Here is an 18,021-nt window from a genome sequence, read left to right on the forward strand (position 1 = left end):
TCTCACCGTGGCTGCCTCGAAACCTCGCAGCCACATGCGAATGCTGATGACGAGTCACGGTCAATCTGGCACGTCCGATGCGAGTGTGACGAGAGCGCGTGCGTCGTTTGAGTTCTCCATTCAGAAAACCTACAAGTAGCTAGGAGCCCAGTCGCCTAGATCCAGCACTGCAATCGTGAGTTCGTGACAGCCTGCAATCGTTGATCGATCGACCACCATGTCTGGCGACACCGCGCCGCACGTCGTCGAGGACTTCTTCGGCGTCGTCCGGCTCCTCAGCGACGGCTCTGTCGTCCGCGGCGACGAATCCGTCCTCTCCGCCCTCATGCCGGCAGGGCCGTTCCCGGACGTCCCCGGCGTTCAGTGGAAAGACGTCGTGTACGACGCGACGCGCGGCCTCAAGGTTCGCGTGTACAGGTCCTCGGTGGCCGGCGGCGAAGGCGGTAAGCTTCCCGTGCTCGTGTACTTCCACGGAGGCGGCTATTGCGTCAGCGCCTACGACCAGCCCATGTTCCACTCCTGCTGCCAGCGCTTCGCCGCCAAGCTCCCGGCCGTCGTGCTCTCCATCCAGTACCGCCTCGCCCCCGAGCACCGGCTCCCCGCGGCCATCGAGGACGGCGCAACGTTCCTCTCCTGGCTGCGCGTTCAGGCCACGCTCGGCGCGGGTGCCGAGCCGTGGCTGGCGGAGTCGGCCGACTTCGCCCGGACGTTCGTGTCCGGCGTGTCAGCCGGCGCCAACCTGGCCCACCACGTCGTGGTTCAGATCGCCTCGGGGCAGATCGTGCTCGGCCCGGTGCGCCTCGCAGGGTACGTTCTCTTCTCCGCGTTCTTCGGCAGCGTCGAGCGCACGGCGACGGAGTCCGACCCGACGGCCGTCGCGATGCCCGACCAGCTCTGGCGCATGGCGCTGCCAGTGGGCGCTACCAGGGACCACCCGCTGGCCAACCCGTTCGGCCCGGACAGCCCCAGCCTGGAGCCGGTGGCGCTGCCGCCGGCGCTCATCGTGGCACCCGGGCGCGACGTGCTCTGCGGCCACGTGCTGCGCTACGCGGCGAGGCTCAAGGAGATGGGAAAGGCCGTGGAGCTCGCCGAGTTCAAAGGGGAGCAGCATGCCTTCTCCGTCGGACGGTGGAGCGAGGCGAACGCCGAGCTTATCCGAATCTTGAAGCGGTTCGTGCACCAGGGCAGCGCGCCCAACTGAGGTGAACCAGTGCCGCTGTGGTGATGCTCCCGAGCATGTTTGCGTTTTATACTAGGACTTTTTAACGCATCCATTACTAGTATTTTGTACTCCAACTGGCTTGTTCACAATAAGGTATCGGGGTTGTGATGATCAATAAACCAAAATAATTGTTATCTTCAGAGTAATAGTCAACTGCTAACTTCTATTCTAGTCTGCTTGGAAGAGGATGATTTGGCTTTGGCAGGGGTCTGAGTTCTAAGTCGTGTTCGTACGAGCATCTGGCAACGGTCGCTCACGCCGCCGAATTTTTCAGACATTACCGTCAGAGAAGAAGATAATCGATAGCCAAGTCAAATATTTGAATTGATCTACCATTCGAATTTCTTCGCTCGCCTGTTTCTAACCGATGGATTTAAGCGGGTACACAAAACTTGGAGACTAAATTGAAGAAGAAACGTTCAGAACCCACAGTTGACCCGCAGTTGTAAGCACTTTTCAGACTGCGGAAACTATAACTGAAAATTTGACTAGTACAACGACAAACTAGAAATCAGTTGCCTACTGAAGAATGATTAGTCCTTCGGATTGCAAATATAATTGTCCTAGGATCTGTGCCATCCAGCTATTTTTTGTTGGCCATAAACCATCCAAGTATTTCCGAAACCATATGGTGCAGACTAATAGGCTAGAAGGCTCCACTGGCGTGGAGTTCTTGAGCTTACCAAAGGGACTTTATCCGATTTGTCCACAACACAGCTCTAACTAATTGAATAATATTAAGGCTCTAGGACCTGCTTTAGCCTTCATATATTATGTAAACAAAGATATGTTAAGCAACAGTTGGCTGAAAAGTGGAAAATGTGTGTTTCAGTTTTGCAACAAAACAATTGATTTTCCCAGAGATGTTAAGCAGATGGAGAAAATTTTTGCTGCTTCTAACTAAAAGGGATCTCCAAATGAGCAATAAACTTGTAAAAACCAAAAGAAAATGGTTCTATAAACAAACACAACTTCAGCTACGAGCTGAGTACCAATTGATCAATATTTCTATAATAGTAGGCAATAACATAGCAGCATGTTAAGCTTTCTCAGACAGCAATACTGCTTCAGTTTGAGTAATCTGCCTCTCTGAATGTTGCATTTGAAAAGGAAGAAAAGCTGAATAAAAACATTGTTATGAATTTAGCGGAAGTATCACCAGGATCATCAAGCCAAGCACAAGATCAACACATAAGACACGATATTTTTAACGAGGTTCGGCCAAGTTGCCTACATCATCGGGGCATGACTACGGGCGCTCCTCCCCAACTATTTCGTCTTGCCATGGTTACAACGGTGGTGCCTTCTATTTAAAGGCCCGGAATTAGAGTTCGACTACAACTCTAATCCTAGTCCCACCCAATTACAACTCAAGTCTATCTGTAACCTACCATGTATACATATTCGACACATATTCCAACAAACTCCACCTTGACGAATATGCACGTCAACTTGAGTCTGCCATGTGTGAACCTCCGTATACCTAGACTTGAGCCATCTATCTCTGTTGCTCATCCTGAACAGTCCGACGAGGATGCCTCGCCGCTAGGAACGTATTCCGCAAAATTTGCAGCTCCCACCTTCATGACTTCACCTTTCAACTTGTATTGATGACCTCCCATCTTCTCACCTATCATCACAATCTTGCCATCCTGCATCACATTTAAGGTCTTCTTATTTGACATCGCCTGATATAGCCAACCTTCTCCATGCAGAAATCCAAGCGATATTAGATTCTTCCTAAGTCCTGGCACATGCCGCACACCCTCAAGTAGCACTTCTTGTCCATCATACATCTTCAATTTGATATTGCCGACTCCCATAACACGGTAACCCGTGTCATCTCCCAAGAGAGCAAGACCAAAATCACCTTCAGAGTATGAAGAGAACCACTCCTTGTTTGATGTTGCATGATATAAACTCGCCGAATCTAACAGCCATGCTTCACCACAAGACTTTTCACTTGATAGTACGAGAAGATCACCATCGCTATCCGAGTCATCTTTCTTGGAAACCACAATATTTGCCACGCCCTTCTTCAGTTCTGGACAATCTTTCCTTACATGTCCCCAATCCTTGCATTTATAGCACTGTGGCCCCTTCTTCTTCCTTTTCTTGTTAGTCTCCCTGCCTCGATCACCTTTGACGAAAAAAGCATCTCCAGATGAACTCTCACCAGCATTGTTCTTCCTCCTTTGTTCATGAGCAAACAACGCCGCAAGAATATCATCCACTTTGACTGCCTCTTTACCATACGTCAATGTTGTGACCAAGTGCTCATAAGACCTTGGCAAGGAACACAGAAGAATAATCGCCTTGTCTTCATCATCAATTGTCACCTACACCTTCATAAGATCAGCAACAACTTGATTAAAGATGTTTACGTGCTCAGCAAGATCTGACCCCTCCTGCATCTTCAGCCCATACAGTTTTTACTTCAGATACAACTTCCGAGTCAATGTCTTGGACATGAATTGATCATCTAATTTATCCCAAATCTTCTTAGGTGATGTTTCATCCATGACATGGTACATGATCTGATCGGAGAGACACAACCTTATTGTCGCCGCCGCTTGTGCTTGCATCTCTTCCCACTTGTCATCATCTACCGTGACTGGCTTCTTGTCGCTAAGAGCCTTCAGGATCCCCTGCTGCGCCAGCAAGTCCTTCACTCTTGTTTGCCAAAGCCCGAAGTTGCCAGTCCCGTCAAATCTCATCACCTCGAATTTGGATGCCATCGACGCCATCTACCTGTTGCCGTAGACCGCCGAATCCCGCTCACGTGTACCTCACGTGTGCTGAACGCGCCTTTGCACGCTCGTACCTGCGCCTCGCGTGGACGCACCGCCACGCACATGCCGAACCGCACGTACGCCCGCCTCGTACACCGCTCGTGCACGATCCGCCGCTCTCAAGCCCCGTCGACTGCCACGCCGCTTGCACACGACGAAGCCGACCCGCTCGATCGCCGCCCGCCGTTCACCGTCAACCGTCACAAGCAACAGTTCACGAACAGCACAATTACAATTTTCCCGCAATCCTATGGACTTCTACTTCGGTTGCCTCTGCATTCTCTGCTATTTTTGCGTTCATGGCTTCTCGTTCGAACACTTGTATTTATTTCCCAGACCACAACACAATACCGATCCGAGCAGGAAATCAGATAGACTCCTGTACGCACACGAATCGGTCTCCTGTGCTCGTATGCCGGTAGTAGTCGGACTCAGCCTTTGAAACAATTTGCTCGACGCGCCAAACGCTGCACGGGACCCACGCCTCCACACGAGCCACCGACGCCCGTTCAAGCCGGTTGCCAGCGCCCTCCACGCGCCTGCTTCTCGCACGCTCCCCCAGCTTGGGCCTCATCCGTGAGCATCTCCTCGCGTGTCCCGTCAGTCTCCATGCAGGCGCGTCCACACACGTCTCCTCTGGTGCCCACAGAGCCGTGATCGACCAGGACTTTAATGTCCGACTGACCGACCCCCGCCCGGCACCTGGCGCTTCGCACAAACGTCGGGTTGGTCACGGCTCCAGCAGAGTCTTCTTACCAAACGCGCACGTCTCCAGCCGAGTCCAATCCGCCAAACATGGAGTTGATTTTTTAATCCAAGTAGTCACATGCATGCACATCACATCAAAAGCCATGCAACACACATACACTTGATTAATCCAAGTAGTACTATGCATGTCGATGCATACGACTGCATGCACCTTTCTTTCCTTTTTTTAATTCACCAATGCATGAGATCACTACATGCAAATTCCGACCCCACCAGCTGCTTGAATTTACTACCGTCCAGCATGCATGCCAATGGCCCAAATTTCCATGCCATGCATGCAAGTTTATTTTATTTCTTTATTGACCAGCCGCACAGCCGTACGACGATCACCCAGCCTCGCCGAGTTGGCACGACTGCCTGCTGCTCGTCCGCATGCATCTTCCAGCCGCGCGAGCTCCTGCTGAGCAACCCGACAAGCTACGTCACATCCGTCGTATCGCATCTGCAACCTCCGAAGTCCACCATAGTGAGTCAAAGCCGCCGCCTTGTCCGCAACGTCTCCCGCCGCACCGTCGAATCTGGTCGTCACGTCTGACCGACCCCTATCGAACAGCAGCCCCCAGCCGCTATCAACATGATCTCCACGTCTGGACGGATCCCATTGATGCAGCCCATCGGATGGTTCAAGCCGCGCATGCTCGAAGTGTCCGAATCCACCGATCGAGTCGTCGATCGCCGCCATGCTCCACCTTGCGCCGTCCTTCTACAGACCCGTGCAAGCTTTGCGCGGTGTGGAACATATCCTCGTGCCTTTCCTTGATCTTTCAACATGGCTCTGGTACCACTTGTTATGAATTTAGCGGAAGTATCACCAGGATCATCAAGCCAAGTACAAGATCAACACACAAGACACGATATTTTTAACGAGGTTCGGCCAAGTTGCCTACATCCTCGGGGTATGACTACGGGTGCTCCTCCCCAACTATTTCGTCTTGCCATGATTACAACGGTGGTGCCTTCTATTTAAAGGCCCGGAATTAGAGTTCGACTACAACTCTAATCCTAGTCCCACCCAATTACAACTCAAGTCTATCTGTAACCTACCATGTATACATATTCGACACATATTCCAACAAACATGATACTAAAACTGTTCCTCCGTGCAAAAATCATATGTTGCACAAAATAGCATTTGGGAGAGATAGAGGTTAATAGGACAGCCAAGTGTAAACTACAAGGTAGTGCACTCATGCAAACCACTTTAGTTTGAGAGCAAGAATCTTAGAAATCTATAATGCTACATTGGGATGGACAACATAGGATCAAGTTCCCATGCCGAAACACTCAATTATAGAAAGAATGACTCTACCAGTTTTCCTTGTTCATGTGAGTGACATAGGCCACGACAAACTCACTACAAAATAGCTATACTTAACTGAGAAATATCATTTTCCCCTTTCATTGTATTTGTCCATTCTTCTACCAATAGGGCACCCTTACAGAGTTTAAATGCTATTTGGAGTTCGAACAGCGCAGATCATGTGACAAATTTGCGCTAAGACATTTATCGTCCTCCTATATGAGTCGAGTATCGTTATCCATAAACCACTGACACCCCCATTCCCCGTAGAGCCCTAGCTATATCCAAACCTAACACCAGTCCAACCACCAAAACCCTAAGATCCTAACTGATGCAACCAGAGCATGAAGAATAGGAGAATCACCATCCGGATGTAGGGCGACAAATCAGCAACAACGACATTCGCACAGCAAGATGAAATGGTCCAAACCAGATAGGGCCGATTCATCTCGAGTATAAAAAAATACAAAGAAACAACAAAATCAAAGCTAAGGAGGAGGAGTAGCACGGTGAATGACGAGGAAGTCGCTCACAATGGCGCACTGTTAATGCCAACCGCTAGCGCTGCCGGCGACGAGGATGATGAACATGACGGGTGGGTTTTGCTACAGGTGTGTTCCGTGCCGTGGGGGAGGATGGTTTTAGGAGCAATCAGGCTCGGGCACTTGGACTAAACATGGCAATAGCCAACTTTTCATGGGCCTAACCGCGTTTTGGCTTGGCATTCTGAAAAGTTATTAATTTTAAAAGCTGCTGAAGTTAAAATAATTAAGTAGATTGTACAATTTATTTTTTAAAATGTAATATTCTTTTCTATCTAATCTACAAACTGTTTTTCACTAGCTTTTTACATATTATGACTATATAAAAAATAGAAATGTACATACAAACCTAAGATACTTACCCAACAATAATATTACTATTCCTAAGCCATTCCGTCCGAACAATTCGGATCTATTCTATTTGGTCTCCTAATCCCCTCCTGTCGGTGTATTTAGAACCAGGGGTCCCTAAGTCCCGAGGCCAAACCGGCCGCCCACCACATATCACCACCCTGCAAGGTAAAAGCAGAGACTCGGGAGAGGGTGCTCGGGGCTGCGCGTGGCAGCCCCCGAGGACTCGGTGCCCCGAAGGTCTCACTGAAGTGCTCGGGAGAGGGTGCTCGGGGCTGCACGTGGCAGCCCGCGAGGACTCGGTGCCCCGAAGGTCTCACTCAAGTACTCGGGAGAGGGTGCTCGGGGCTGCACGTGGCAGCCCGCGAGGACTCGGCGCCCCGAAGGTCTCACTCAAGTACTCGGGAGAGGGTGCTCGGGGCTGCGCGTGGCAGCCCCCGAGGACTCGGTGCCCCGAAGGTCCCTCTAAAGTGCTCGGGAGAGGGTGCTCGGGGCTGCACGTGGCAGCCCGCGAGGACTCGGTGCCCCGAAGGTCTCACTGAAGTACTCGGGAGAGGGTGCTCGGGGCTGCACGTGGCAGCCCCCGAGGACTCGGTGCCCCGAAGGTCCCCCCAAGATGCTCGGGAAATAGTGCTCGGGGCTGCACGTGGCAGCCCCCGGGGACTCGGTCCCCAGAAGGTTCGCGCAAGATCGTTCAAAGACTCAAAGGGCCCCGTCGCCAGAGTATCATCCAGTCAAGGGCCCGATGCCGCATTTAATAGGCGCGCGTGGCCTGGCATTCTGACATCCTGACATTCTCGGCTGCCCACGCCCCAGTGTCAGACCCGGCCATGCCCTGGCTGGGGGGCGTGGGTTCATTAAATGCACGGGTCCCGTCCCGTTTCCACTTGCGCACCTCGGGATAACGTTACCAGAATCGAAGCACTCGGCCTGCCACCCTGCCCTGGCAGGAGAACAAGACAGAGTGGACGCACCGGGCACCTCTGAGGCTGTCCGGTGGGCTTTTTTTTTATGGCACCCCGAAGCTTCCGCAGCGGCTAGTGGTCGAATGCGCGCCGCCTTCCTCCACCGCCCCTGTCACTTCGCCAAAGTGAAATGATTAGACCTTTCTCCGTGGCACCTGGGCACTCGCGTCCCCTCTTTCCCATTCAGGATATGTCGAGGTCGGCGCATCTATAAAAGAAAAAGAAGGGGGGCACCAAGAAGAGGACGGAGAGACGAACAACGAAAAAGAGGAGGACAAGAGAAAAACAAGAGGTCAGTCGAAGAACAAGAAATCACCACCCCCGATCACAAGACAATCAAGAAACCAGCTAGCTAGAACATAAGAGCCTCCTGCTCTTTGTAAACAGCTCTCCCTCGAGAACCAGATATACCCTTGAAGGATCTCCTTCAAGGATAGATATAACACTCATACAGGAGTAGGGTGTTACGCCTCCGCGCGGCCCGAACCTGTCCAAAAACCCGGTGTCCCCGCAAGCCATCGCATTTTATTTCCTTTTCCGCTCATTTCCCGTGCAAGCTTTTCTAGGATCATCCCCCCGGCCGAATCTCTAAAAAGGGGTCTCTCGGGATCCCTGCGACAGGAGTTCACTCTCCGACAGCTGGCGCGCCAGGTAGGGGGGAATATCCCTAGATTGTTTGTTTCCCTTTTTTCTCCACAGGAAAAGATGGCCGGTGGGCATCGTCTCCAGTGTTCCGGCTCCACTTCCAGTAACGGAACGCCGCCCCACGGCCAAGAGGTTTTTCCCGCCCAAGGGGATCAGGGCGCTGGGCCCATCAGCGCCGCCGCTGCCGGCGTGCTCTCTGACCCCCAGCAGATGGTCAGAGCCCCGGCCCCTGGTCGGCCCCCTATTCCAGCGAGGGTCCCCGCTCCCGCGGGGCCTGAGCCAGGTAAATGGTGTCCCATACACCAGACCAGATGGCACGATCTCACGGAGTGCCGTACGGTCAAGGGACTCGTAGAGCAGCGCCAGAGGGAGCGCGACGAATCCCGCGGGGGAGGCAATACCGAGGTCATCCCCGACAATACCGAGCTCGGCTTCCAGGAGCCCGAGCATACGGTTGCCTTCATCAACGGAGGCGCCTACACACCCTGCTCGCGCCGTGGCATCAAAGTCATGCGGCGCGAAGTGTGCTCGGCAACCCCGAGCGAGGAGGCCGCAAGACCCCTGAGGTGGTCGGATGCTCCGATCACGTTCAGCATGGCCGACCACCCCGTCAGTACTGCAGCTGTGGGGCGACTGCCTCTGGTCGTGTCTCCCACTGTCTGCAATGTTAAAATCGGCAGAGTGCTGGTCGACGGCGGCGCCGGTCTCAACCTCCTCTCCAAAGAGGCCTTTGAGAAGCTGCAAGTGCCTTCCCGACGCCTGAAGCCGTCGCTCCCCTTCTGTGGAGTAACGCCCGGGCACTCCCTGCCCCTCGGGCAGGTTGAGTTGCCTGTCACGTTCGGAAGCCGGGACAACTTTCGTACGGAGAGCGTCCTCTTCGATGTCGCAGAGCTCCCTCTCCCCTACAACGCCATCCTCGGGCGTCCGGCGCTTGCCAAGTTCATGATGGCCGTGCATTATGCATACCTTACGGTTAAGATGCCCGGCCCCGCAGGCTCTATCTCCGTGACCGCTGACTCCGGTGGCGCTGTCTCCTGCGCCGAACAAACCTATATGGCCTTAGTCTCAGCGCAAGCCGAGGCTGATGGCTCTTCAGGGGGCCCGGGACCCTCTACATCCAGACCCCGACTCGCCGCCAACACTTCCGTTCCAACGAAGGAGGTCAAGGTGGGCGAAGACGCTGCCCAGGTTGTCCGTATCGGCAGCGACCTGGGCAGCAAATAGGAAAGCGCGCTCGTCGCCTTCCTCCGAGCTAACGCAGACGTGTTTGCCTGGCAACCGTCCGATATGCCCGGGATCCCTAGGGAGGTGATCGAGCATCACTTGGCCGTGCGTCCGGACGCTCGCCCGGTGAAGCAGAAGGTCCGGCGGCAGGCGCCAGAGCGCCAGGAGTTCATCCGCGAGCAAGTCCGCAAGCTCCTCGACGCCGGATTTATCCGAGAAGTCCTCCACCCCGACTGGTTAGCAAATCCAGTCGTCGTCCCGAAGGCCAACGGCAAGCTCCGCATGTGCGTGGACTACACCGACCTTAACAAGGCTTGTCCAAAAGATCCTTTCCCTTTACCTCGCATTGATCAAATCATAGATTCAACTGCGGGATGTGATCTTTTGTGCTTCCTAGACGCGAATTCTGGGTATCACCAGATTCGCATGGCCATAGGGGACGAGGAAAAAACTGCTTTTACTACCCCGGTGGGGACTTATTGCTACATGTCAATGCCCTTCGGCCTGCGCAACGCTGGATCATCCTTCCAGCGCGCCATTCGAATCACACTTAACTCGCAGGTCGGCCGCAACGTCGAGGCCTACATCGACGATCTCGTGGTCAAAACCCGAGACCGCGCCACCCTGCTCGAGGACCTTGCCGAGACTTTCGACAGTCTCCGCTCTACCCGCCTCAAGCTCAACCCGGAGAAATGTGTCTTCGGGGTCCCGGCGGGCAAGCTCCTTGGTTTCTTGGTCTCTGGCCGAGGAATCGAGGTCAATCCGGAGAAGATCCGGGCCATCGAGCAGATGCGACCCCCGGCTCGACTCAAGGAGGTCCAGCTCCTCGCCGGCTGCATGGCCGCCCTCGGGCGCTTCATCTCCAAGCTCGGGGAACGGGGGCTCCCCCTCTTCAAGCTTCTGAAGAGATCCGGTCGTTTCGACTGGACGCCGGAGGCCGAGCAGGCCTTCCGCGACTTAAAGAAATACCTTACCTCGCCGCCCGTTTTGGTGGCTCCTTCTCAAGGTGAGCCCCTGCTACTTTACGTTTCGGCCACTCCTCAGGTTGTGAGCGTAGTATTGGTGGTGGAGCGAGACGAGTGTTCAGGGCCGGATGCTGGGTCCCAGCTCCCAGAGGCCCCCGACCACTCACCTGTCCTCGTGGCTCCCCCGGAGCTAGGGGTCGAGCCCGAGCACGCTGCTCTTCCTAGCCAAGGAATCGAGCTCGAATGCCCGGCCAACCCCGACCATGCCGTCGCCCCTGGGGGCTGTAGCAGCCCCCCGGGCGGGGCCACCGTCCGGGCCCGCCGGGCACAGCGACCGGTGTACTTCGTCAGCGAGGTCCTCCGGGAAGCCAAGACAAGGTATCCTCAGGCTCAGAAGCTGCTCTATGCCGTGCTCGTCGCCTCCCGGAAGCTGCGCCACTACTTCCAGGCGCACAAAGTCTCAGTGGTTACCACTTATCCACTAGGGCCCATTCTCCGAAATCGGGAGGGCACCGGGCGCGTTGTCAAATGGGCAGTAGAGCTGGCGGAGTTCGATCTACACTTCGTTAGTCGCCAGGCAATTAAAAGCCAGGCGCTCTCCGACTTCTTGGCAGAGTGGACCCCCATCCCCTGCGTCGACCCAGAAGAGTTTTCTGCCTATCCCGGGCGCGACATGCCCGGGTACTGGGTCATGCACTTCGACGGCTCCCTCTCGCTGAAAGGCGCAGGGGCCGGAGTGGTTCTCACCTCCCCAACGGGTGAAGAGCTCCGGTACGTCGTACAGTTGCATTTCTGCGCATCCAACAACATGGCGGAGTATGAAGGTCTCATCGCTGGCCTCCGGGCTGCGGTGGGGCTCGGGATTCGTCGCCTCCTGGTCAAGGGGGACTCCCAGCTGGTCGTCAACCAGGTCTCCAAGGAGTACCAGTGCACGGATCCTCAAATGACGGCGTACGTGGCCGCGGTCAGGAAGCTCGAGAAACGCTTCGATGGCCTTGAATTGCGGCATATCCCTCGCCGCGACAACGCTTCGGCCGACGAGCTATCTCGCCTGGCCTCATCACGTGCGCGCGTCCCTGCCGGAGTCTTTGAAGAAAGACTCACACGGCCTTCCATCCTGCCTGCCGAACAGGGTGAAGGGGAAACCTCGAACTCAATTCAGGGGACCCCGGCGGTGCCCTCAGTGGGAAGCCCCGTCAGGGCGCCGCCGTCCGGCGAGTGCGCTGTGCTCACCGAATGTTCTCAAGATGCCTCGTGGATGTCTGACATCCGAGGGTACTTGAAAGAAAGGTTCCTACCCGAGGATGAGGCGACTGCCGAAAGGGTTGCTCGGCAGTCCAAACGCTATGCCATAGTAGACGGGGATCTCTACCGACGTAGCGCAGGAGGTGTTCTCCTGAAATGCATCTCTCGGGCAGAAGGCGGCGATCTTCTCGCTGAGATCCACGAGGGCGAGTGCGGTGGCCATTCATCGTTCCGCACGCTGGTCGGGAAAGCCTTCCGGCAAGGTTTCTACTGGCCCACAGCTCTCCAGGATGCTTCCGAGCTGGTTCGGCGCTGCAGGGCATGCCAGTTCCATGCAAAGCAGGTTCACCGGCCAGCTCAGGCTCTCCATACCATTCCCCTGTCATGGCCTTTCGCGGTCTGGGGTTTGGACATTTTGGGTCCATTCCCCCGAGCAATCGGGGGCTATGCGTACCTATACGTCGCTATCGACAAATTCACCAAATGGCCGGAGGCAGTCCCAGTCGTCAAGGTGACCAAAGGCACGGCGCTCCAGTTTATCCGCGGTATCACTAGCCGTTTTGGTGTCCCCAATCGGATCATCACCGACAACGGCACCCAGTTCACTAGTGCCTTGTTCGGGGACTATTGCGAGGATCTCGGCATCAAGCTTTGCTTCGCTTCCGTCGCTCATCCTCGGAGTAACGGGCAGGTCGAGCGTGCCAACGCGGAGATACTAAAGGGCCTCAAGACCCGGACCTATGACGTGCTCGCTAAGCACGGGAAGGGATGGGTGGATGAGCTGCCGGCTGTGATATGGGCCAACCGGACTACGCCAAGCCGCGCTACCGGGGAAACTCCTTTCTTCCTCGTCTACGGCGCCGAGGCGGTCCTCCCCTCCGAGCTTACTCTCGGCTCCCCTCGAGTGCACGCGTACTCTGAGGGTGAGCAGGAGCATCAAAGGCGCGACGACGTAGACTACCTGGAAGAGCGCCGGCGGCGTTCTGCTGTCCGGGCGGCTCGGTACCAGCAGAGTTTGCGCCGTTATCATCTGCGTCACGTCCGGGCCCGGTCTTTCGAGGTGGGGGACCTAGTTCTCCGGCGCATCCAGTCGCGCGAAGGAATGAATAAGTTGTCCCCTGTGTGGGAAGGTCCGTTCACCGTGATCGCGGTCCCCCGGGCAGGTTCTTTCAGGTTGGCAACGGAGGAGGGGCAGCCACTCCCGAATCCGTGGAACATCGAGCATCTCCGACGCTTCTACCCGTAGATGGTCAAGCTCGCGGTTCAGGTTGATAAGGCCGGGGGCTTCTCCTCGCCCGAGCAATCTGGAGGCTTCGCCCCGTATGGTAAATCGCTGTCGCCCAACCTTGTAAATATCGTACATTCAGTATTTTAATAAAGCAATCACTATGGCAAATTATTTCTCTGGATTCCCTATGTTTAACCTGTCTGGTGAGGTGCTCGGTTGTGCGAGAAAAAGTTCGCTCTCTCGTTTTTTCCCATTGATAAAAGAATCCCAATCGGTATACATGCGGGCAGTCGCCACTGACTTACGTCTGACATGGTAGGCAGTGGTATTCGGTGTCGTAACGGGCTCCCGGGTACTAACCGAGTTTCGGGGCGCTCTGGGTAATCCCATCACTCGAGCTGCTCGAGTAGGCCGGAGCTCAGGCCCCCGGAGCGAGCTGTCGGTGCTCGGTCTGGCCTGTCATACCCGGGCGCCACCGAACCATAGGACCTCTAGGTTATGCCTCTGACCGCCCTTGTCTTCCGGTTCGGGTATTCGAGAGGTCTCGGGTCGAAAAAACAAGAGCAGTCTAAGGCAAGTACCGCACTAACAGAGCGCACCAGACAAAGAAATTCTACATTTTCTCTATCAAGTCACAGGACAGCAATCACAAGCAGCTCGGCCGCGAGGGCTTCAATGCCCCGGTCTCTGGTCGGCCCCCAGGGTTCTTCGGGTGGTCCTACCGCCTAGGCTTGGGTGGTCGAGATCACCCGACCCTAGGAGCCTCGTATGCCCATGGGCGGTCGGGCGCTCCGTTGAAAGGATCAAGTTCCCGGGCCCCCGGGCTCGGAATCAACCCCTTCTGGGTCGGCTGGCCGGAAGGCCGACGGCTGCCCGGTGAGTGGTTATATTCAAACAAATCTGCTTTCAGTAACTTTATGTTCCCGAGTCATTCTCGGGGGCTCTCGCACTTTAATCTGCTCGGTGAGGTGGTCTCCTGGCCCGTGAACAAACCCTGCCGCGTGTCGGCCTTTTTCTAGAACGACAGAGCGGTTCGTAGAAAGGAGTACCGTGCGTGCGATAACGTTCGACCGAAGCCCTTCGTGGTGGTCGTGGTGGTCGGTCCGCTCTTAAGGACCCCGAGCGCTACCGGGTCCTCAGGTGCCCTGGGTAATCCTATCACTCGAGCTGCTCGAGTAGTCCGGAGCTCAGGCCTTGGGGGCAGGCTGTCAGTACTCGGTCCGGCCCTTTCTTGAGCCCGGGCACCACCGGACCGCGAGGACTCTTGGTCACATTCTCGCTCGCACGCGTCTCCCATCTACCGGCTGAGTGGTCGCAAGGCGAAAAGGTGTTCACAGGGCACGGCGTGTTCCGGACAGGGCTGTTCTATCTCCCGAGCAAGGAGTCTATGTCTTTGTTTCTTAAGCTAGGCAGTGCGGACTCACGAGAGCTTAAAAGCTGGCTGCGCCAACACACACCAGCGACTACAACTACTTCGTTTTTCGGGGATGGAAAGGTCGGGAGCGGCCCGACTGAGTACTCCTCGGGACTTCCAGACAGAGCGCCGGAAAGAAACCTCAAGCATACAAAAGAAATTGGAGTTTCGAGCCCAAGGAAAAGCTGCCATTATATTCGCAAGACCTGGACAAAGCTTTTTCTAAAGGTTCGCTCCTACATCTGCAACAAAAAAGATAAGGGCGCCGACGGCCTAGTCTGCGGCAGAGGCGTCGGCTGAGTCTTCTGAGTCGTCCCCGGGGGCTGGCGATGGTGGCACCTCCCGCCTGAAGCCGGCCGCCACCGCAGAGGCGGTACTGCTAACCGCTGCCCGGGCGGCCTCCTCCTCAGCCTCGACCACTCCCTCCCGCGCCGGCTCCAGCGGGAAGTTCGGGTCCCTGCTTCGATAGCAGGCCAAGACATGCTCGGCCACGGCATGAGCCAGGCCGCGCCCCTCCCGGGCGGCGAGCTCCTGGACTGCCCAAGGCAGGGTCTCAAGGCGCTCGCAGACTTGCTGCAGCTCCAGCACTTGCCGCGCGGGGCCGTCGCCCTTCGTATCGCCGACGAGCCGCCCAAGGCCGCCTTTCTCCATGGCCCGTCGCATCCGCCGGAGTATATCCTCCAGCATCTGCACCAGGTTAACCCGCGAGACGAAGGCCGCCTCGAGCTTCTCCTTGGCGACCCGCAGCTGTGCCTCAAGTCCCTGGTCCCCGGCCGGACCAGAAGAACCGCCAGCTGCGGCAGGGGCAGCATCCTGCTTCGCCTTGGCCACCACCTCGGACAGGGCTTGTTCACGGGCGGTCAGTTCCGCCTCGTGTTTCGCATTCTCTTCCGCCCTGGTAGCCGCGGCGGCCGCCGCGGCAGCTGCCTCGCCTTCCCGGCGACTCAGCTCGCCTTCCCGGCGACTCAGCTCACTCTCCCGCCGGGCCAGCGCCTCCTCCTGCTGGACCACCGAGTCCTCCCGGGCTCCGAGGTCAGACGCCGACAGCGCGTTGTCCACTTCCCGGATGGAGACGTCTTCTTCCCAGCGCTTGATTTCTCCTCTGATCCTCTGGAGGTCGTCTTCCCAGCGCTGGAGGTCGGCGCGCGTCTTCTCGACCGCGCCCTCTCGGCGGGCCAGCTCGGCCTGCCGCTCCTCTGCAAGCCGCTCCCGGGACGTGACCGCCGCCTCCCTCACCTGCGCCTGCCCCATCCTGGCAAGGGCATCGGCAGCCTGCCGCCTCGACGCCTCGGCCAGGCGGACGGCGTCTTCAAGTTCCCGCGCGGCTCCCGCGCGGATGTCATCAAGGAGTTTTTGCTCCCGCACGGTTACCGCACGGGCCGCCCGTATGATTATCACACCCCTCGGAAGTTGTATGGACACGCGTCCACTCATTTGCCCGTTGGGGTCTGCTTGATGTCTAGAAACCGCAGGGGCCACCTCCGGAAAGCTTGCCGCGTGGCATTCGGCCCGCCTTGACCTCAGTCGCGACGAAGGGCCCATTCGCAGTCTCTGTCCCATCGGCTGCCAAACGGGCCCGGGGGCTACTGTCGGTGTATTTAGAACCAGGGGTCCCTAAGTCCCGAGGCCAAACCGGCCGCCCACCACATATCACCACCCTGCAAGGTAAAAGCAGAGACTCGGGAGAGGGTGCTCGGGGCTGCGCGTGGCAGCCCCCGAGGACTCGGTGCCCCGAAGGTCTCACTGAAGTGCTCGGGAGAGGGTGCTCGGGGCTGCACGTGGCAGCCCGCGAGGACTCGGTGCCCCGAAGGTCTCACTCAAGTACTCGGGAGAGGGTGCTCGGGGCTGCACGTGGCAGCCCGCGAGGACTCGGCGCCCCGAAGGTCTCACTCAAGTACTCGGGAGAGGGTGCTCGGGGCTGCGCGTGGCAGCCCCCGAGGACTCGGTGCCCCGAAGGTCCCTCTAAAGTGCTCGGGAGAGGGTGCTCGGGGCTGCACGTGGCAGCCCGCGAGGACTCGGTGCCCCGAAGGTCTCACTGAAGTACTCGGGAGAGGGTGCTCGGGGCTGCACGTGGCAGCCCCCGAGGACTCGGTGCCCCGAAGGTCCCCCCAAGATGCTCGGGAAATAGTGCTCGGGGCTGCACGTGGCAGCCCCCGGGGACTCGGTCCCCAGAAGGTTCGCGCAAGATCGTTCAAAGACTCAAAGGGCCCCGTCGCCAGAGTATCATCCAGTCAAGGGCCCGATGCCGCATTTAATAGGCGCGCGTGGCCTGGCATTCTGACATCCTGACATTCTCGGCTGCCCACGCCCCAGTGTCAGACCCGGCCATGCCCTGGCTGGGGGGCGTGGGTTCATTAAATGCACGGGTCCCGTCCCGTTTCCACTTGCGCACCTCGGGATAACGTTACCAGAATCGAAGCACTCGGCCTGCCACCCTGCCCTGGCAGGAGAACAAGACAGAGTGGACGCACCGGGCACCTCTGAGGCTGTCCGGTGGGCTTTTTTTTTATGGCACCCCGAAGCTTCCGCAGCGGCTAGTGGTCGAATGCGCGCCGCCTTCCTCCACCGCCCCTGTCACTTCGCCAAAGTGAAATGATTAGACCTTTCTCCGTGGCACCTGGGCACTCGCGTCCCCTCTTTCCCATTCAGGATATGTCGAGGTCGGCGCATCTATAAAAGAAAAAGAAGGGGGGCACCAAGAAGAGGACGGAGAGACGAACAACGAAAAAGAGGAGGACAAGAGAAAAACAAGAGGTCAGTCGAAGAACAAGAAATCACCACCCCCGATCACAAGACAATCAAGAAACCAGCTAGCTAGAACATAAGAGCCTCCTGCTCTTTGTAAACAGCTCTCCCTCGAGAACCAGATATACCCTTGAAGGATCTCCTTCAAGGATAGATATAACACTCATACAGGAGTAGGGTGTTACGCCTCCGCGCGGCCCGAACCTGTCCAAAAACCCGGTGTCCCCGCAAGCCATCGCATTTTATTTCCTTTTCCGCTCATTTCCCGTGCAAGCTTTTCTAGGATCATCCCCCCGGCCGAATCTCTAAAAAGGGGTCTCTCGGGATCCCTGCGACAGGAGTTCACTCTCCGACACCTCCCAACCGACGTTGTGCCCTCTTCGCCACCTCCCCTGACACCGCCTCCTCTCCGCCACTGACGCCCCTCCACCCGCCCCCTCCATGTCGTCACCTCTCCTCGCCACTCCCTCCCCGACACCCGCCCCTCGGCCGTCGCCCATGCCCCGTCGTGGCCTCCGTTGGCCCCTTAATGTCGGCCCCTCCTCGCCGTCACTCTTTGATGTCAGCACTTCCTCGCATCCCCTCCCCGCAGCCCCCTGTAACAGCATGTGGCCA

At 56.8% G+C, this 18,021-nt stretch overlaps 1 protein-coding gene across 1 annotated transcript; it reads left to right on the plus strand.

The window, feature by feature from the left end:
* On the plus strand, positions 1 to 1,393 carry LOC133888843 (carboxylesterase 15-like). Its single transcript, XM_062329255.1, has one exon. The coding sequence runs from the start codon at positions 218 to 220 to the stop codon at positions 1,199 to 1,201; it is 984 nt and encodes a 327-aa protein (XP_062185239.1). The 5' UTR covers positions 1 to 217; the 3' UTR covers positions 1,202 to 1,393.
* The last annotated feature ends 16,628 nt before the right edge of the window (positions 1,394 to 18,021 follow it).

This window comes from Phragmites australis, chromosome 1 (assembly GCF_958298935.1).
Source record: "Phragmites australis chromosome 1, lpPhrAust1.1, whole genome shotgun sequence".
Lineage (NCBI taxonomy): Eukaryota > Viridiplantae > Streptophyta > Magnoliopsida > Poales > Poaceae > Phragmites > Phragmites australis.

Coding starts and splice junctions, on each gene's coding strand:
- LOC133888843 (XM_062329255.1), top strand. CDS start 218: ATGTCTGGCGACACCGCGCCGCACGTCGTCGAGGACTTCTTCGGCGTC.